The sequence below is a fragment of the Amphiura filiformis genome, chromosome 1 (genome assembly GCF_039555335.1).
Source record: "Amphiura filiformis chromosome 1, Afil_fr2py, whole genome shotgun sequence".
Lineage (NCBI taxonomy): Eukaryota > Metazoa > Echinodermata > Ophiuroidea > Amphilepidida > Amphiuridae > Amphiura > Amphiura filiformis.
In genome coordinates, this window is record NC_092628.1 from 95,727,154 (window position 1) to 95,749,500 (window position 22,347).

Genomic DNA, 22,347 nt, shown 5'->3' on the forward strand with positions numbered 1-22,347 from the left:
ATTTAAGTCTCTTACTTTTTGCCAAAATTATGAAAAACCTTTTTTTTTACTGAAACATACCATAAAAAGAGGATGCTGGATTCAAGCTCTATTGGAAATTTAATATTGTAATTGCAGTTGTCAAAATTGCTCTGTTATGCTAAACACAACACATTGAAAAACTGTGACATCATTATGAGTTTAAACTAGGGGCCATTAGTGACAGAAAATGCTATCTTGAGTAGATAGCGATAATAATGCTAAATGTATGAATTATCTTCTGTATTCTATTGTTTATTTTCAACGTTTTTGAACTTTTCATATTTTGCAACCTTTTCAAATTTTTGAGCCTCTCCTCAATCTTTTTCATTACCAAAATTTCGATCTTTTCAAAGGTGTTTCACATTGGTCCATAGAACGGTATGTGTTGTATATTACAATTTGGGATGAGGTTATCACTTTTTCATTCATAACATCTAAATGGAATATAATTTAGGCCTAAAATTTCACAGGGATTATGAGAAAAATATGAGCTTTGTTCTGATGCCAAAATCTCCAATAGGAGCGTGTTCAGAAATATTTTGGTGGTGGTGGTGGGGGGGTGACTGGGCACTTGGAACATTTTTGACACCCACCCCACCCTCTTTAGACATACAAAACTTTTTTGACCCCCTTCCAAGAGGTTAGAAAATAACTATCTCCATCGTGCAGTAACGAACTCAATCACAATTATAACAATTATACATGTTTGTTTATACATTTATTTATTTATTTATATAGGCGTAGCCTATTTTCTACAAACTTGCAAATTTAGGGTGTTTTTCACATGATGTGACTTGTATGAAGTTTAAATTTTAATTTCAATTTATGCATTTTAATTTTTTATATTTCATTCTTATAACCAATAATTAAATAAATAAAAGTAACACAAAAAAGGGAAATTGAGAGCAACATCTGTCCACATACTCATGATTTTTTTATTGGTTAATTAGGCCTAAGACTTGTTTATCAGGGACGTAGCCAGCTTTCTTGGTCGGGGGGGGGGGCATGGGGATATAAATTTCGGGGCAAAGACACAAAAAAGTCATTTTGACCCGGTATTATCAGTGGGATATATACATATTTTCTTATAGAGACTGTACAATACATGTAAAGTCTTCAAACTTCCAAAAAGGCTTTATTGGGATAATGTGCGCACGTAGCGGGCAAAAATAATTGTATTTAGGCTACAAAAAAATTGTATTTAGGCTACACTATTTTTGCCCACTATTGGGGTAAAAAGGACTTTATTGGTAGGCCTACAATGTGCGTGTAGGCCTACAGCGTGCAAAAATGTGTGTAGTATTTTCTTGTTAAAACTTTTTTGATCCCCCACCCACTCTAAGGAGCAAACCCCCCTTTTTGGAGACCTAAAACTTTTAGACCCCTCCATTTTGCCCAGCTCCCCCCTCCCCCACCAAAGTGAGCGATGAGGCTGTCGATCGGATCATCCATCTTTAATTTTACCGTGCGCCGTAAATGATATCTTGAGTAGATCATAAAAAACCCCATAAAACATTCAGATATACCAGAAGACATTCCTAACACGCATTCTGATAACTTAGGCTTAGGCCTATATGAATTATTAGGCCCTGAATGATATCTTCAGTAGCAAACAAAAAATGAAACATCAACTATATATAATCATGATAATACTAAAAGACTTTTCAAATACGCGCCAGGCCTATAGCTGGACGTGAGTTCAGAAAAATAGTCATGAAGATGCAGATGCTATAAAATAATGTAAATGTATTAATTATCTTTTGTACTTATAGGCCCTATAGGGCCTATGGGGTTCTTTTTTCAATGTTTTTCAAGTTTTAAGTTTTTCAACTATCAACAACCAAAATCCAGCTTTTTAAAAAAATATTCAACGATAAAAACTATCAAATTTAAAAAAAAACATGAATATATTGGCCTATTCGGTACCACTATAATACCAGAAGACTAACACGGGCGCGTGCTGCTATCATGATATTTTCTTTTATAGTTTATTGGACTCTTAATGTTATTTTCATGAACAGTTTTGAGGAGCATGTTCTTTTGAATTTTGTTAAATGTATGTGAATTATACCAGGAAAGTTGAGAACTTTCCTTATACAGGAAATAATAGCGATTTCCTGATGAGAACCTCAACCCCCCAAGTGAAATGTCGCATTTTCATTTTGCCATAAAGGAGCAATTACGTTTACTATAGCGTTGCGTATCCAGTGGAAACAAAACACGTCCTCCCTAAGCTGCTGAATGTTGATGGCAGTGCTTCTTTAATATGAAAACATTTACTAAAAAAATAATCTTCTCAGAAAAGTTATCAATACTATGCATTCAATAACTTTATTTCTATGATATTTAGTTTATTACTTTCAAATTAATTTAAAATTTCATTTAAACAAGAATAAAAAATCGAACAATAAGGTTTTGGTATATTCATTGTAGAAACAATTTCAATTAGGAATTTCTCATTGGCTCCCTAGCTGAGCACAATTTATAATTGATTGGCTGCAACAGGTGGATCGATACCTACATCGCAGTTCGTACACCGAATTTATGACCAAGTTCTGCTTTATTTATTATTTATAGTCAGGTATTTATAATAATATATGTGTGACTGAATTATACTTTTATCATATTTCTGATAAAAAAAACCAACTTCGAATCACATACTAGTATTTTTTTAAATACAAATTTACACCGGTAAGCTTAAAATAAAAATTATACTAGTATTATCCCGGGACTATTATTATAGAAATTCACGAATATTGGAGCTATACATTAATTATGAGCCCGGGAGTGAAGGTAAAATAGGGGGGGGGGGTGCTTTTTGCAAGGGGGGAAGCAATTTTTGGCAATCTGAAGAAAGTTATTCAAGAACTCGCTCAGTTCCAATTCTCTCGGTCGGGGCCACGTCACATCCATTCATGCATTGGAGTGAAAACAACTTATCGCATATTTTTATTTGCAGAGAGTCAAACCTGGCACAATAGTGTGATAGCTTGTGATACACTCCAGAGTTCAGTGAACACGAATGTTGTTTTCACTCCAGTGCTATTGTCAGCCGGTTCATGCCCGGATGTCCGACCGACAGAATAATTGAAACTCCCGGCTCCAATCGGGAGTTCCAACAGGTACTGTGTATATGTTTGTATGTGTGCATTCACATACATACACACTTTGCCGTCGGTACGAAGAAATCGTTGCTCCAAAAATGACTGCAAATAACACATAAGGCCAATGGAACTCGATTATTAGTTTCCGATTGGATGTTTGAAAAAAAGGACGAGGTGGCTATTTCATTATTCATTATTCGGTCTCTTTTCATTATCCATTATGTCAACAAAATCAATGATTTAATGAAAAGCTTTCTCCAAATTTAGGTACCCCACAGTAGCAAAGTATATTATTGTTGATGAAACACCATTTCAAAACAGGTATTAATGCTTCATTACAGACATTTTGCAACAGATTGAGAAAAGATTTGAATTTGTTTTTATTAAAATGAAAAGAAATTTGCAATTTTTGTAATCACTAGAAACATGATGAGGTAATCCGTAAATTTCCATTATTTACCACATCCTCTACCCCTACAACAAAGAAAAACTGCTGATTATGATCAGCAGGGGATGTCAGATATTTTGAGAGTTTCAATTTTGATTATTTCCATCTCAATTTTCAGATAATTGACTTTTTACTGAAAATAATGAAAGTTTTGGTCAACTTGAAAAACGGACGCGGGCGGTCAATAGGAAACTAACAATCGAGTTCCATTAGCCTAATTTGTATTCATTTTTCACCACAAAAAATGATATGAAAACACAGGTGACGCAATGACATGTATGAATATATGGAGAGGTCAAACAGGCTGGTAATTATTGTCAATATTAATATTTTGCATCATTTATAATGAAAACAATTAACACTGAAGACACCTTATGGCACCTGCTACAACTTGAGAACAAGTCCTCAAACGTTCGAAAACTTTACTACAACTGGTACTCTCTAGACTACAGCTCTTTGAATTTGCACACGATCATGACGATAGTTACGCTTTCGAGAGTCCATTACTTTTTTCAGTCAATCAGCATTGACATTTTTTGCAACGGATGTTTATTTATTCTTCTTCTTTCAAATACAGGGTGTCCCAGAAAAAATTACCGAGTAAATAAAATTGAACATAAGTCGAGAAATAGACATTTGTAGCGCAAAGCCTATTTTATTGTGCATCACATACGAAAATTTTATTGGATTTGGTTTACTGGTTGCAAAGAAATAACCGTTTACATAATGCGCGCACCGATGCAGTTCATTCCAAGTTTGATCAACTGGCACTTTTTACATACTTGCTCACCGCTTCCTAAAGTTTGTGTATCTCGTTAAATTTAGTCCACATTATCTATTTTATAATCCGACGGTGTTATGCTATTCATGCTTTCACTGAAGACGAATAAAAGTTTGTCCGAGAAAACTTTGATTTCTCCAATTGGAAGCTTTCCAACTTTAATTTTTTAGGTTGTGCAAATATATTATATTTTAACTCTCCAAAGAAAATTTGAGCCAAGAAAGACAATGATCAGTGATGATCAAGTGCTTACAGCTTTGCGTGTGATTTTTGATACCATGCGACAATAATGTTGAAGTTTTAAAAGATTTAGACTTTGCATTACAATTTCGTGGAAATATTCCAAAAACATTAATCTGTGTGAGAAAGATTTTAAGCCAGCTGGAATTCTGTATGCAATAATTCTTTATGCAACATTTATATCAACATTAACGAGCATACTGAGCATCATCTGATATGCAAGCTTTTCTTTTTCAATATCGTGGAGATTTTCAAATTTGAACACAACCTAATTAAATGTTTTGCAAGAAAGATTATTTAAAAAGAACTAGTGCGCATTGTGTTGAATGATCTTTCTTTCAAACTTGGAATGAAGTGATTTAAGGCATGTGTTATGTAATCACTCATAATTTCTTTGCAATCAGTCAAACGATTCCAGTAAAATTAGCGTATAAGATGCAAAATAAGTTGGGCTACACGGGGTACACGCTGATTTTTAGATTTTTGGATTCTGATGTCTATTTCTCGACTTACGTCCAAATTCATTCGCCTGTTAATTTTTTCTGGGACACCCTGTACTCTTCAACGTTCCACAAGGAATTACACAAAGGGGGTGTGAGTGCGCAATGCTGTGCTATTTAGTCTCTGATATTGTTACTTGTGTCTTACTTCCTGAAGAAATCAGAATTCAGATGAGTTTTTCTTGAATTGGGTTATGGAGTGGCACAAATGAGTTCTTAAAAAAGCAGTTGGTTCTTGAATGGTATGGTATATAGGTGTTGGTATTTGAGCATCTTGTGAAGCGACTGGCTGGGCACAGGTAGTCCGACACTGGTAGGGCCATGTGGCCCCCTATAGCTTTGTGTAGCATGTTGACCCCCGTGTTGACCCTTGCGATCCTCCTCATTGTGCGGAGAGATCTTATCAGACCTGATGCACTAGTGGTTTGTTGGTAATCATTGCAGACCATGCAGGCCGCTCTTCTCTGGATTTTTAATACCAATCTCATGTGTGTTCATTTATATACGGATCCCACACACACACACTGGCAAGCTTCAAAATAACCAGGCACCCAGGAGCTATTTACCCAATGGTCATAACATTTTGGCTCCTGGTCCACACCAAAATCATATGAACTCAGGTTCTACATTTTTTTTTAAATAGAGCCTGGTAGTTAAAGCAGGTTTTGTATTTAACATGTACAGCTCTTTAATAATGGCTCCTACATGTAGTTCACTAGATAATCTCAGGACCAGGAGCTGCTTTTTCCAAATGTGTGGCTCCTGGTTCAGAACTGCTTATTTTGAGGCTTGCACACTGGTACAATATTCCATCTGACAAGTGTGGTGTAGGTTGTTGCTTCAGTTTCCTTATTACATGAACTCAGGTTTCTTCTTATGAAACCAAGTGGTTTTTTTCGACGAGTCAAGTATTTCTTATAAGGAAAAGCGCACTGAACAATATGAACAGAAATGAGGGGGCCCATTATCTTAGTCACATGTATATGATCCACTTCTGGGCACTGGTGCACTCTTTGTTGGTGCACAGAAGTAAGAAGTTGGATAGAAAAACATCGCTCTGAAGATGGCCATCGCCCAAGATGGTCAAAACTGTCAGGTCAGTAATAATATAGGCCCAATTGGTTTTGACAAGATGAAATCTATTATTATCTTTTGTTTTGTTTCCAAAGATTTGAAAGGCTGACTCCATAACCAAACCATCTATTTCATGTTTTCAATTTGCAGTACACAATGTAAGAGAGAAAACACAACCAAACTAATTGGAGCTGGATATGAGTTGTGACACATGGCCATTTGTTAATATGTGGACGTAGCGAGGTCGCTTACAACATATCTGAATAGTATGGGGTGTGCATCATCAGCAGGTCCACCAACCATACAGAGTGCACCTACAGATGCCTACAATGGTGACATCACAGGAGGAGCACCCCCGGGTATCCATATTACACATGGGTATGGTAGTGAGCAAATTAATTCACATCCTGATGGACATCTAGTGTTGTCTGAGGTAGGAATATGATGTACTTTCTTTTTATATTTTGATATAACTGATATGTATTGAAAACAAACATAATGATGTTTTTAGGATTTGACAATTGAGAGTAAACAAACTGATATGCTCAACTAACACCCAAATAACACCAATCTAATATTTTATGCACAGAAAAGGTTTTTAAAACTGTTTACAAAGACATTCTGAAAGGAGTACAAGTTATTGCACTCTTTTTCTGGAAATTCTAGAACAATTGAAACAAGTTGCTACTTCCTTGATTTAAAACACCACGGTAAAATCAAACACTGTGTGATATTCAACTATTTTTGACATCAATCAATCTGGTCAAACTGACTAAATAGTAGCTCAAATAGACCAAAACATTTTATGCCCGACATGCATTGATCCCAAAATAAACTTTTTGGTGCTGCAACATGAGAAAACTGGTATGAAATTTAACCTGCGATGTTTTCTTCTTTTTTCTCAGAGTTATGACTCATTCCAGTTGACATTCCAAGCCGTATCAGGTGATGGTGCTCTGTTTGAAGATCCTGACTTCCCTACCAATGAATCCTCCTTAGTAGCTAAGAGAGATAATTGTGACATCAATTGGCTTCGACCATGTGTGAGTATATGGCTAGCAGGGGTGTGTGCCCAGAAACTTTCAACCTATGAGGGCTGGTACAATGTGCAATATAAGCTCATCTACCAAGCTGTGACACTTCTCAGCAAAATATGCTCCATTTAATCTGGGGAGGATTCTTTGATACAATTGAGAGTGTAATGAAATACAAAAACACAACATTTTTTAACCCTAATTTTCAAATTGTAGTATTTTGTACCTGTTCCTACACATGGAAATGGAAATTATTTTGATGAAATTGACCATTTGCATTACTGTATATGAGGGCATTTTTGTGGGGTTTAATTTTGGCACTTTTCATGTTGAAACAGGCAATCCAAAGTTTAAAACCCTAGATTTCAATATAATAGCTGTAATAACAGTGAAAATTAACCCACAAAATTAACCTGTTATACAATATCATAATACTAATTATAGAGAGTTTGTCCGTCTGTCCGCGCGCGGAGCTATTGCGTGCTCGCAGAGCTATCGCATGCTCGCGGAGTATCAATGGCCGTGTGGGTGGAGTACTCTCATATATTTGTAATAAATGTCAGCTTGTTTATATTTGCAGGATATTTCTTCCAATCCTCGTATGTTGGTAGATGGCATCAGTCGTGATGATATTATACAAGGAATATTAGCAGATTGCTGGTTTCTTGCACCGTGTGCTGCACTGGCATGTCATAAGGAACATATTGGAAGGGTAAGAAACAATGGGATATTCCAGTTGCAATCTTTTGTATATCAAATTTCTAAACATGTTGTTTAGCAACAGTTGTTACCTTCAATACTATGGCATATGGCTGGCTACCAAGGGTGGGAACACTTTTTAACAGAAAAAGAAGTTTGGGCAAACTATTTAAAATTATGAGCAATAAAATTAGATCTTTTGGGGATTGAACCGGTGCTCTTAACATTTCAGCTTATAAAGCTGTTCCACACAGAACTGCAGCAGATTTTCTTCATCTAATATAACTACTGATAACTCTATCATTTAGCGTGTTTTCATGTGATTTCAATATCTTTTGCAGGTAATACCTTCCAAGCAACCCCTCTCTGGACCAGACTATCTCGGTATGGTTTATTTCCGTTTCTGGCGGTTTGGACGTTGGGTGGAGGTCGTAATTGATGATAGGTTACCGGTTAAACCTAATGGGCAGCTGCTGTTTGCGAAGTCAAGTGATCAGGATGAATTCTGGCCAGCGCTATTGGAGAAGGCATATGCTAAGTAAGTTGAAAGGGCAAGAATTGATTATAAATGCTGCCATCCAAGTAGGTTAGGATTACAGTTTCATTTTAGGAGAAGAATTTGAGATTGTGATATGATTTAAGAGTTCAGGTACACTTCAGATCGTGTCACACATTTAATGAAAATGTGTTTATTTGAGTAGAAAGTTGACATCATCTCTTATTAAGATATGTGATATGCCCCCAACTAGCAATTATAGTATATCTCAAATGGATGTCACAATTTGGAATTTAGTGCTGTGGCATAACGATAATAATTCTTTCACACTGGTACACCATATATACAATTTTTGTGTATGTATTGAAGTGTCATTTGAAATTCTTTCATAACCTTTTTTAAAGTTTTACAGGATAAAATCTATACAGAATTGAATTGATGAATGCTTTTCCAAACCTCTATCAGTCCATATTCTGCTCAATGTATAGATGAGGTGACATGTGTTTACATTTGATACGCCCTCTGTTGGTCTGTGATCAAAACTGTCAGGCAAAAAACACTATAGTTTACATGGAAGAAGTTGATTTTTATTCATTAACTTTGGTTTCAAAGCAAATAATACAAAAAATGGTATCAATCTTGTTTATAAATGCATCAAGCTATATACATAATATCACACAAAAGTTCAAAGGTTTTTAAAAGTTGAGTTTTAAAGAGACTTATGTGGTCTGTCATAGACACTTCTGTGTTATTTTGCCTGCTTTGAAACAACAGAGGGCGGTCTGAATGTAAACATGTGACATCATAGGTCACCTCATCTATTGGCTCACAATATGGCTAGGACTTGTGAGAGCAGTTGTATGTCATTGCCCACAACAGAATCCCTTTTTAAGGCAGCTGACATGTTTAAGACAAAATTACCAATTACTTACTATATACCATCCCTCATCTCTGTTCACATTTCCACAGGTTACATGGTGGTTACCAGGGCTTAGCAGGAGGTATGGCAATGGATGCATTTGTTGATCTTACTAGTGGACTTTCAGAAACATATGATTATAGCAATGGAGACACTCCACAAGACTTGTTTGGCATCTTATTCCGTGGTGCTCGAACTGGTGCTTTCATGACATGCTCAAGAAAGGTAGGATAACATATCATTTTGATGATTTGGAATTATGCATAAGTGAGGTATCAAACTCAAGGGAACAAATTCTCAGCACGTACATATCAATTTCAATGTTCATAATCAATCATGTTAATAATTGTAACTTCTCAAACTAGTATGTTTTGGGGGTTTTTTTTGTCATGTTTAATTCCATCCTACAGTTGAAACAAATTTTGTCATTTAAATCCACAGAATTCCAAATGGTGGGATGTAGAAGCAGATGAGAATGGAATAGTATCTGGTCATTCATATACGGTCACTGATGTCCAAGTTATACAGACCAGTAATGGTCAATATGTCCAGTTACTAAGAATACGTAACCCATGGGCTAATGATACAGAATGGAATGGAGATTGGAGTGACACGTAAGTACAAACATGCCAAGTTTTTCACGGTAGAAAGAGTGTATTAATTTTTTATGTCTCAAGCATATCTAGGCATTAACTGCTGAATTGGGAAGATTAAGGTATTATACCCAACTTCAGCCAGGTCAAGTGACTTGGTGAACTGGGTTGCTGTAGATATTAGGTTGGGGCATTTTGCAGGACAGGCAAGTGTAGCTGATAATTGGGGAATTACTTTGATTGGAAAAGACCATGACAAGGTCTTTATCATGGGTCATCTGCCAAACCTTTTCAAGATGACCCATTGGGAGAGTGAATTTGATTGTTTTTTTTTGTCCTGCAGAGATTTTGAACGTGGGACCTTTCACACCAAAGACAAAGACCTTAACCAGTATACCATACTGCTCCCACGCTTATGAGTAAGCTTGTGAGATTGTACAATTAGTATTGTTATTAGTTTCCAAAAAGTGGCAATTTCACAACAGGATTTGGTATATTCCCTCAATTTGATTATAATCCTTCATCTGAAAGTAATAATCAATACTTTAAAAGGTATCAAAAGTTTCATGCAGAGACAATCACCTGACAGTTGTAATTTATCATACTTGGCCCATTGCGCTCTTGATATTTTTATTACTCAGTGGTCACGTTACACTAATTTCTTCAGGTACTTATAAATACGAAGATAGTTAGAAACTCATTATTGGTGATGTTTGTTTCTTTATTAATATTATATACCTTCTTAGTAATATAAAAGTATATATACATCATATTTAGATGCCCTGAGAAAAAAAAATAAGGAAACTGTGTAAATATGCATCTATGAAACAAATGCTTAACTTGGTCTTAACTATTTGAATGTACAGGTCAGAGCTTTGGGACTATGTTTCAGACCAGGAGAAAGCCAAGCTGAAATTGAGGCTGGACACAGATGGAGAATTTTGGTAAGTTACAATAGTAAAATATGCATGATATGCTTTCCCAAAACTCTCAGTCCATATTCTGCACAATATATCTGATTGCGCCAGATTCCTCCTTAAGTGTGTCTCGACATCAAGTTCAGAGTAACGCCATGTTGGTTTTTGCAGTGGTAGATTCAAATTACACACGTAAACCTAACCCCGCAAGGCATATGCACAAGCTTAGAAAGGCAATTGTAAGTACACACTGATTTGAATAATCCAACATGGTGTTACTCTCAACTTGAGATGAGACATACTATAGTAATATTATTGTGGGTGGTTGGGTGCAAACAAATCCATAATACACTCAGAAAAAAAGTGCATAAACCCACAAGCCTCAGCACACTTTATACAGAAATTTGCCGACTACTGTGGCCCAAGACACACCATTTAGCAACAATTAGGGAGTTGCAGCTGAGCAGCACATCTTATTCAAACCACAATAAAACCATTGCAGCAAGGATCAGCTATCAGAATTCTCATACAGGTAACCAACCAAGACAATGCACTGGAGTCTACTGATTGAGCTAATTTAACTGCTTTGACTGCTTTTAAAAAGGTGCAAATGATGTTTTAGAATGTATGCCCTGTCCTGTTCAACAGGCTACTCGAAACAATCAAATTTTACCTTTAAGAAAAAGAAAGGTTAACTTAAATGTATTTATGACCAAGATTAATAAACACCTTTGTATAAGTGAGCCTGCAAGCTCATATAGAATGTATTACGTAGATATGTGCAATGCATTTTAAGTAAGTGACTGATGATTTTTATACTTTTTAAAGAAATATGGTTTCAAGGTGTATGGATATAAATAATGTCATGTGGGAAAAAACTACTATCATTTGTTTATAATTTATTCTATTTAGGATGAGTTTAAATGATTTTCTGCAACAATTTAACAAAGTGATAACTTGTACTGTTGGACCAGACTTTGATGGTGATGGCACTGCTGATGTAACCACTAGAGGTAAGATAAAGAAGATGAGCAAAGCAGGTTGTTTGATACCACCTGAGAGTAAACCAGCACTGAGATACCATAAAGTTTTAACATTATGAGGGATGTGAACAATACCAGATATAGCAACTCATTGGGATTAGGTTTCTATGAGAAAAAAGAAGAAAAAATACATCCTTCAAAGTTCATAAATATGTCAAGATTCAAAATAACTGAAATCTTTCTAAAATAAAAGTGATATAAAAAGTGATAGTCTGTTCACAGTGATTAAAAGAAATGTAGGTTAATCCTGCCCCCGTACTTGGTGTATTTGTGGGTAGGCATGCTTGTTGGCTATATTGTGAAGTATGGGTGTTTTCATATGAAGAAATGAGATTCGCGAAACACACACAATATTTTAGACCATTACAGTTTCATTACTCTTCACTTACAAATCACTGTCAGGAAAAATTATATTAGAAATATAAGTTTTTTAAGGAAAAAAGGTGCATTGTTGAAGGGCAAAAAAACCTAAAATCACTAAGAATATTGGGTACTGAATTTTTTGCAAAATGTATGCCTACTCGCAGATACACAGGGGCACTGGGTAGAGGGTTTTACCAAAAATTGTTGACTAATTCCTGATTTATAAATGAAAAGATCAAGGAGAAACTTTCATAAAGACAAGATCTTTCAAGAATTTCAGAGTTTACTTACTTGAAATTGTTGTGTATCTTTTATTGACTTGAAATCAGTATGATGATTTTAAATATTCCTTTAGGCTCATTGTATTGAAGAAAGGTTCAATCTTAAATCAGCATTTCCTTTTGCTTGATTACATGCTATACCTATCATGGCATGTTCATTGATTGTTTTTTATTGTAATATTTTTTTTCATCTAGTTGGCAGTATTGAGTTGCTAATGGTTCATGGGAGCTGGGTTGAAGGAGTGAATGCAGGAGGGTGTGCTAATCATAAGACCTATGGTATTAACCCCCAGTTTGTCTTTACAATATCACAACCAGGTAAGCTTTGAAGAAAAATAGACCATCAGATCTTTCTACGACTTAAATGTTTGTTTGCATCCACACAGTTCCACTATCATTGTCAATATCACGCATGGACATAAACAGTTAACAGATAAAATACCAGTTTATTGTGATGATTGAAATTTCTGAATGCAGCAGTAAAACAGCGTGCCCTATAGTTAGTTTTGGATCTTCAAACATACACACTGTCTCAAAAGTTAGGTCTTAGTAATTGTAAACATTCTTTCCTGATGGCACCATTGCCTTGTAAAAGTACCTTTCTCCGATGAAGGCACCAGATGAATCAGCCTTCCTTTAATGTGTTACTAACCAATTACAGGCTGTGGGGACTCTAGTCTTTTTAATTCAGTCTCCAATTATGATACTAATGATATTACTTCTGCACAGTCAAGATGATTGACTTAAATGAAGTAGCAGTTTATACAGGCATCTTCAGGGAAGGTATCGATGTCATTTCTTTTGAACTATGACTTTGCCCTATACCAGTGACACCACTGATTACTAATAACATAAAAAGCATAATTCCTTTTACAAGATTTGCATACAAGTCCAGCACGAATTGTCTGCTGATGCTGATGTAATCTGCCAATAGATGGCAACAGTATTGAGTTTGGAAATGCTGTACTCCTTGTAATTTGAATTTTGTTCAGAATACCTACCAGTTTTGTCTACTTCTATCTAGCTTTGTAGTGAAGAAAGTGGATGTGACTCTGTACAAACTGCTTACTCGTAAAAAAATGATTCACAATATTAGCATACTTTCATGTGGATTGATTTGGTCTCTTAGTCAACACATGCTGTCAACGCACTCAAATATGTGACCCAAAACACTATTAGGCAACAAAGATTTTTAAAAACCTGTTTTATGGGCTGACATACTTTTCATGAATCAGCTTGTTGATTTGGGCAATAATAGAGACCAGAAGTTTAAAGCCTGTAAGATATTGACATTATTTTTTTTTAGATGACTTTGACCCATGGAGAGACCCTGCCATGAAGCATGGCAAGTGTTCTGTTGTGATAGCACTGATGCAGGAATACAGACGAACAAGACAGAATATCAAACCGATCAGAGAGAAGATTGGATTTACTCTCTATAAGGTAGGCCTCAAGTTATGGAGTGCTTGCACTGGGATATTCAACTGTTAGTTTGATACATTGGAGTGTTTTGAAGAGAAATCTCTGAGCTCCATATATCTGATTTTGGATTTTGTTAACAAAACTGTAAATTATAAATAAACAATTATAAAAAAAATTGTTTAGCTAGCCCAAGATCGCAACATTTGGAGAAAGCTTGTAGTCGCCTGCTTCGCAGCTGGATGATAACGATAATAACCAATTAAAATTTGTTAACAAAATCCAAAATCAGATAAATAGAGTTGAAAAACTGAATTGTGGTTTTGGAATAAAAAGATAACTTTGTGCCAGGAGTGCCCAACTGGTTTTCGAAGGTGACCTACTTTCTTGAAAGTCAGATCACCTGCGACCTAATGTTAAAATTGTACAGATCTGGGGTTAGTTCTGGGTATTCCACAGAATTAAAACCAGAGAACCAGGACTCGACCGCCATCTTGATACAGGCATGGAGCAAAAATTGGGGTATTCGGTTTCCCTCGGAATGCGCTCGAGGTATTTGTTGTCATGCAAGCGCGACATGGATGATGGGCGCGTTTGAGAGACGCACTTGATGCGACCTGCACGCGAGTACCAAGACGCTTCAGATGAGATGCAGAATTGTTTTCGTTCATCTCCGCGCACCGTCGGCAAGGACCCGAATACCCCCAATTTTCTCCCCATAGCTGACGGCGCGATTGTACGTGGCGGTATAGGGAGTCCCGGTTCTCCTTCTGTAATTCTGTGGGGTATTCTCATAACCCCACATTTTGAGCTCAACCCCAAATGCGGTTGGGGACCCATAGGTTGGGAGCACCTTAATATTAAGGAGAATTTTGGCCTGACTCAAAAAGTTACCATCCCAACATTGCATTACTATGCTAATCTTAAATTGTACCCACCAATAGGGTGGGAATTTATGACATTTTACCCTTCTGGTAGGGAAGGGACAACCACTGACATGCAGGTGTTAAGGCTCATCCCTGCCTCTGGTTTTGTTCTAAAGAGGAATCCAAATTCACACATTCCTACACCTGACTAGCAGCCTTTAGTTGGGTAGCCGTCGGCTACAATGCACTCAAAATGTGAAATGATTCGCCCTTGGCGGAAATTTTAAACTGCATTCCATCACCCGTTTTACACCTTCCGCGAAAACACAGGCAGACAAAAGAATAACACAATACAGTTCCCTTCGACAAAACACGCAGCATGGTCTATTCGCTGTTGAAGTGACATAATAATTGGATTAACTACACGCGGTACCTATGCATTGATGTACTTGCGAACAAAAGGACTATGTATGAATAGATGCGATGGGATTACCTGCGGAATTATCTCCATTATATATATTATTAGCTATTATTCTATTAACCCTCCTCGTCCTTGCATCTTCTCTAGGTGTTAGGCGGCTTTTATTTGCACAATTGGACGCTTAAAACACCAAGTTGGTGCTAGCGGCTACCCAAAGATGTCCGACCAAATCCTGACCATGACTTGGCTCCTTGGATTCGTCTATACCGGTATACCCTCCTTTCCTTTTTTAGAGTGCGGCTGCCTAACAGTTACAGCATTTGGCTCATCATCACAATGTCGTGGGTTCAAAATCCTCTCAGGGTCAACATGTGTAGTCTCTTCAGACTAGACACTTCATCCCACTTGTCTTACTCTACCAGGTGTAAAAATGTAAAACGCTAAGATTACTGTAGTAAAGGTGCTATATAAATGCCTGCATTTACTTATTATTATTTTCTTTTGTTATTCTTCTATATTTCCTTTTTCCCCATTTTCAGACAAATACAGCCAATCAGCGAGTATCCCAGGATTGGTTGAAGAAGAACTATGGAGGCATTGGTAACTCAGGCTTGTATATAAACCACAGGGAAGTCCAATTACGATGTCTGCTGGAACCAGGACATTATGTTGTCTTACCAACAACCTTTGATCCTGACAAGGAATGCTCATTTATATTGAGGATATTTAGTGAAAAGCCTATCATGTGCAAGAGTTTTGCCAGTGCATGATTTGGATACACAAGGTACAGTTTTGTCTCAATAAACCAATGAACTTGGGCCAATATCATTAGTGGCATTGTGCGGCATGTGCCATGGCCATGTGTACATACAGCTTACCTGAATGCGAGTGCAATAAGAGTTTTTGAAGAAATTTACATACCAAAGAAATAAATTATAAATACACTACCAGAGGTACACTGCTGCCCAACTACTTCGTTGGTACCCATGGGTACTGAACTGGTACTCTGGAGTAGCCACAGAGTAGCTGGGCATCAGTGTACCTTTGGGGTCAGCAGCAGTAGGAATCAGGTAGTGTAGTTAGGAACTCAAGACATAGGAACAGCAGCAAAATGCCCTATACTGTGAAATATTTCATTGAAAAAACCCAGAACATAACCAGTTTTAGCTTAAATGTAAAGAAATTGGTGAATGGTCTAACCAGAGATCCTGAAATATTTGGATTTCTGGTTCAAATGAGAGTCTAAAGAATTAGAGCATTCTATAAACATGGGTTGTAGTCAACCATCAGAGTAGTATTGCTATGTAGTCTTAATCAGCGCGCATATATTATATTGTCAATATGTACTTTGTTTGACAAAAATAAAATTTCATGTGAAAATTAGTCATTTCATTATGACACCACAAGCAGGGGTGCGAGAGGCCACAGACCAAAAAGAGGAAAATTACTCAAAAAAGCTGAAAAACAGCATAAAACTGGGGCAATATTGCCAAATATGGGCTGAAAGTAAAAGAAAACACATAAATTTGGGCAACAAAAAACAGGAAATCAGCTGAAAAGAGGAACTCTCGCACCCCTGCACAAGAGATTTTATGAATATCAAAATGAATGTAAATCTTGAAAAGAAACCAAAGATGATTATGCACATTACTTGTGCATGCAAATCACAGCATATAGATCAAATTACAATATTTGTTTGTTGCAAAGTTGAGTGGTCACTTCACCTTGATACATGTTTTATATATTTGAAATACTTATATAGTGTATATTGTAAATATGTCTATTGCAGAATTAGAATAAGTTTGGCTCTTTTAAATTGAAATCAGCAGTCGTTAAATTTGAGGCAAAAGCAAGTAAATTAGTATCTTGTTAACGGGGATGTGCCATGATCGACAGCCTCATTCCCCTTTTTTCTACATAAAAACAAGATTTTGGTATCAGAAGAAAGCTCATTATTTTTCTCATTACCAAAGTAACATTTACCACCCGTAATACTATTTCCTTTAGATGGTGAGAACAAAAAGGTGGTGACTTGTAATATCCTATGGGGCAATGTTGTACACATTTTTGCTTGTCATATCAAAACTGCTGGAGCATACATGTATTTTAAAATTTTGAAACATACTGTTTTAATTGTAGGCCTCAATGTAAGATAGAAAACAGAACATTGTATTATATAGATTTTGATTAATTCACAATAGCCCAGTAGACAGAATATGCATTTCAATACTTTGAGCATTTGAAATTTTGAGTAGAGCTTTAGAATTAGGGATGTAACTGCAATAAATTAGAAATAGGGTTTAGGCTTTAGGCAAGGATGTAGAGGAGATATTAGGGCTGAGATTAGCACTCTAGATGTTGGGGTGTTGTTCACTGTCCTACAGTCCCCTCAAGTTCTCATATCATTTGGAGGTTCTTAACAAAACTTGAAGTTACAAACACTTCTGGATATGGGTCTTCCTTTGAAAATGAAGTATCAAAAAATAAATTTAACCAATTCTTTTTTTTTATAGAGGGAACAATGCTTTACCCAGCTTTTACTTACTTAGACCTGACCCACTTTCTTATTCCCGTAGCTCTCCTGAAATACTTATTTACCTTGCCAAACACCATTATATCATTACGCAATAAAGATGAATAGCCCATTGGGAAATCATTTGTGACTTATTGAGGTATTCAGTATTTTTAGACACATCACTCCCTTGCAAACATTTTTGAAAAACAATACATTATCCTATTCATCTTTACTATGGCATAATTATAAAACCATTATAAAATGGTTGCACTGTTACAATATTAGCTTTTCATTGATTCCGTCCATTTTATTGTTGTGGAATGGTGTGGTGTAACTGTCACCCATATGTCTTTGATGAATGTATATATTTTAAGATGATAGAGTAATGAGTCGACATGTGGCACAACTATTGCATTTATAATGCAAATTGCTAAGCAGAACAAAGACCTATGTCCATTAGCTGCTGTATGTATGATTGTCTTTAATATGTGACACGATCTGGTCCATGGGGGCCAAAGGCGGCAAATTTGAAACTGAGATAAAGGTAAAAATATGGAGTAAAAAACAATAAAATACATAAGAAAATAGACATCAAAAAACTTCATAACTTTAGAACCAAGTATGCTAGACCTTTGGTGTTTTCAGTAAATGATAGCCTGTTCTGTGTATAATGTAATAATGACAATAACTCAATTTTCAAAAATGCCTCCTTTGGCCCCCGTGGACCAGATCGTGTCACATATGTATAATTATGTACTTATCCACAGTTGCATGCAGGCAATTGCCCAATTTCCTACTTTTTGTTATCTCCAAATTTCCACCTGTTTTGAGGTTTTATAGCCCAAATTTGCGCACTTTTTCAAGCTTTTCCTATTAAGTCACTTCAGACCACTGGTATGTTCTGTATAGAAGTACATAATGTACATGTTTATTTATTTATTTATTTATTGCATCATATTTACCCAGGGTGGCCCGATCAGCTAAAATGCTGTTCTTACACGGGCCCTGCATAACATTAAAAACATACAGATACATGAGTATTATAATAAAGCATAAACATATAAATCACAATTTAAATAGAGAATACCAATTTACAAGTACTTAAACTAATACAATGTTAAGAACAAATCATTACAAAGTACTACTATAATATTGGTAACTCAACATGGCACAAAATTATAATCAAATATATTGCACAAATCCGAATCAAAATCAAACTCATATTGAACTCATATTCTCCTATCACCCTCAAATATCCACCACCGCACTACTCCCCACACAACATTATCGTCCTCATATCTCCACTACCGCACAAACATACACATCCCACACTACTTCACCCCTCACGTAAAAACTCACACCTTATACACTCATCCCCCACACACACACCCCCCACACACACGCACCCCCACATAATTATATACAAACATAAAATGAAGATACTGTTTATCATGATGTTTTGTAAAGCATCAACCATGATGAGATAATTAACAATAACATAAAATAAGATACAAATAACAACCAAATTCATCAACATTAACCAACACATACGATATACTCTTAATGCAAAATGGACCAATATTGGTCCTAAAGCAACAAACATTATGTTCATCATAAATTGTACATGCGCTTAAAACATTGAATACTTGGTGACTTTCTGATGTCAAGATTAATTTTGTTCCATATTTGAACACCACTATAGGAAAATGAAGACTTGAAATATTCAGTATCATTGCCATTAGAACATGGTGGTAGCGCCAGCAGATCAGCTGCGGCTTGTCTCGTATTAACACAATGTCTATCTGAAATATAATTGAATTTTGAAGAGAGATATGATGGAGCCAAACTATTTAGAGATTTATACATCAATAAAGCCTTAAAATAGTTACAACGGTCTTGAAGTGACTTCCATCCTAACATTGGAAACATAATATCAGATGAAGTTAGATAATTAACACTCAATATAATTCTGGCACAACGTTTTTGTAATACACTGAGTTTATGGACATCCTCGTTGTATCTACCAAACCATACAGCACTGCAGTAGTCAAACTGAGGCTGAATCAATGACTTATACAAAATATTTAAAATATTGGCATCAAGAAATGTGCTAAGACGCCTTAGAAGAGCTATCTTACAGAAAACTTTCTGAGTAACACCATTTACTTGTTTGTGCCACAGCAACTCATCGTCAATTACCACACCCAAACATTTAGCCTTATTTACCCTGTCAAGTTTACAACCATTTACCATAACTGAAAACGAATCATCATGAACATTGCGTAATTTTGAACTACTGCCCAATAGCATAACATTTGTTTTGTCAGTATTGAGGAAAAGCATGTTTTTACGAAGCCACTTAGTAATTTCTTCCATATCATCGGTGAGCTTCTTGGATATTACATTAACATCACTTCCACTAACATATAGTGTGGTATCATCAGCGTACATTGAGATCTTTCCATGTTTAATTACCATTGGCATATCATTAATAAAAATAAGAAACAAAAGTGGCCCAAGGATACTGCCTTGTGGAACTCCCGCTTTCACGGGAAGTGCATCAGAAACAATACCATTAAATAAAACTCTTTGCATTCTTCCAGTCAGATATGACCTAAACCATTTTAGAGTGTTACTAGATGCACCAATATCACACAATTTATTAATCAAGATATCATGGTTTACAGTATCGAATGCCTTACGTAAGTCGATAAAGGCCACGCCGGTCATTTTACCTGAATTAATATTTGAGAGCCAGTCGTCCACCATGTCTATAAGAGCGGTATCAGTAGAATGCCCTGGCGAAAACCTGACTGGTGCTCATTTAAAATGCCATGCTGTGTTACATAAGAATATACATGATTATGCACTGCCCTTTCAATTATTTTACTTACCACAGGCAGAATTGAAATAGGCCTGTAATTGTTAGTGTCGTCGAGATTACCACCTTTATGCAATGGTGTAACCTTAGCCTCTTTCCATGCAGTTGGGAAAATACCCTTTGACAAGGATAGGTTTAAAATGTGTGTCAAGCTGTCTACAATAGCAGGACGAGCTAATTTGAGCACTCTACAGCTTAAATCATCAAGACCAGTGGCCTTATTAGCACTCATTGCACGAATTTCCTTGTCAACAAACTCAGGAGTTATGAGAGGTAAATCAAGGAGAGGGCTAACTTTACTCAACTTAATACTTTCATTCTTAACATTACCAGTACATGTACATATCACAGATTTCATTCATACTGCAGCTCATGGACATACATCTTTGTGCCGCTGAACCATCAAAGTGAGAAATCATTTTTGTTCTGTAAATATGATTTCCTCAACCTCATTGGGGTGGTGGAAAAAGAGGGTGCTAATTTACTGTGATGTACATATTGACTCATGTTACCAAAAGGGAACATAGGAAATGAGTGATATTTTGGTTTGTAAATTTTATGGACAAATTTTATATTTAATTGGATGTATGCAAAATATCTCAGACAAATAGAACTCCCAAATCAAGGTTATTTTTTGTTTTGTTTTTTAATATAAGGCTTGTGTTTTCAGAAAAAGAGAGTTGGATTTTAATTTATCATTGCATGCATATTCAAGATGAGCTAGTTACTAAAAAAAGGTTAAATATGTTTTGGCCATCCAGTGTGTCTATGGACCTGTTGGGAATTATTTTGAAACTTCTCCCATATAATATACCTTGGTAAAATGGTTGAGTGCTATTTTTCCGAGACACTTCCGCATAACCTACCATTAGGCTCCCACCTTGATACAGTATTTTTCTTGAACACTAATATTATATATTATTTTTGTAAGTGTGTAGTGTAATATAATGCTTGACGTCATAGAATGTATTAGTATGTGGCACATTTTTTTCTTATTTTTATATCTTGTAATATATCTTTCACAACTTGAAAGTTAAATGTGAAGTATATGTAGGCCTACTGTTATATATTTAATTTATATTTTCTATTTCTATACATGTACATGTATATAATATAACTTTTGCACCTTGAACTTCATATGTGACGTGTCATGTCAAAAGGAGACACTTTTGGGCAGGATCGTAAATGGAGAAATAGCTAAAAATCTGCCGGTGGGTGATTTTTTAACAATTTGGGTTTGTTGCGAATTTGTGATGTTATTAATGTTAAAAATATTGTCTGATAGTTTCAGACCGGAATATAACTGGCATCTTGTATTTTTTGAGACATTTTTCAAGTTAATTCCTACTCTCAACATTGTCAATAATATTTTTAAAGGCCGATATCTCAATTTCCAATTTTATAATACCATAACTTCCAAACTCAATATCTTCGCTTAGTAATGTCCGATTTCATTGGGGAAAACGGCGTTGTGGAGCAAAATATCTCTATATTTAAGATATGTAAAAACCTCAAAATTCATAACCTGCCCAAAAGTGTCTCCTTTTGACATGACACGTCACATATGTGACCTGTTACCACGAAATCAGTGTAAAGTCGCCGCGACTTCATGCTCATTTTGTTGAGTTGGTAGTTTCGAGATATTTGGTCTGACTAAGTTGACGTTCTTTGTTTGCCGTCGCCTGTACAAGCCAGTAGTATTATCCTTCGTGAATGGCCCATTGAGCCCCCA

The 22,347-nt window shown here is 36.0% G+C and overlaps 1 protein-coding gene across 1 annotated transcript; it reads left to right on the forward strand.

Annotated features, from left to right (window-relative positions):
• Positions 1–2,526: 2,526 nt before the first annotated feature.
• LOC140158745 (calpain-A-like) lies at positions 2,527–18,218 on the forward strand. The gene is made up of 12 exons (XM_072181953.1): positions 2,527–2,602; positions 6,319–6,601; positions 7,074–7,211; positions 7,783–7,914; positions 8,243–8,439; positions 9,367–9,541; positions 9,758–9,930; positions 10,776–10,853; positions 11,739–11,839; positions 12,709–12,831; positions 13,820–13,956; positions 15,759–18,218. The coding sequence occupies exons 2-12, from the start codon at positions 6,437–6,439 to the stop codon at positions 15,987–15,989; spliced, it is 1,650 nt and encodes a 549-aa protein (XP_072038054.1). The 5' UTR covers positions 2,527–2,602; positions 6,319–6,436; the 3' UTR covers positions 15,990–18,218.
• Positions 18,219–22,347: the final 4,129 nt, after the last annotated feature.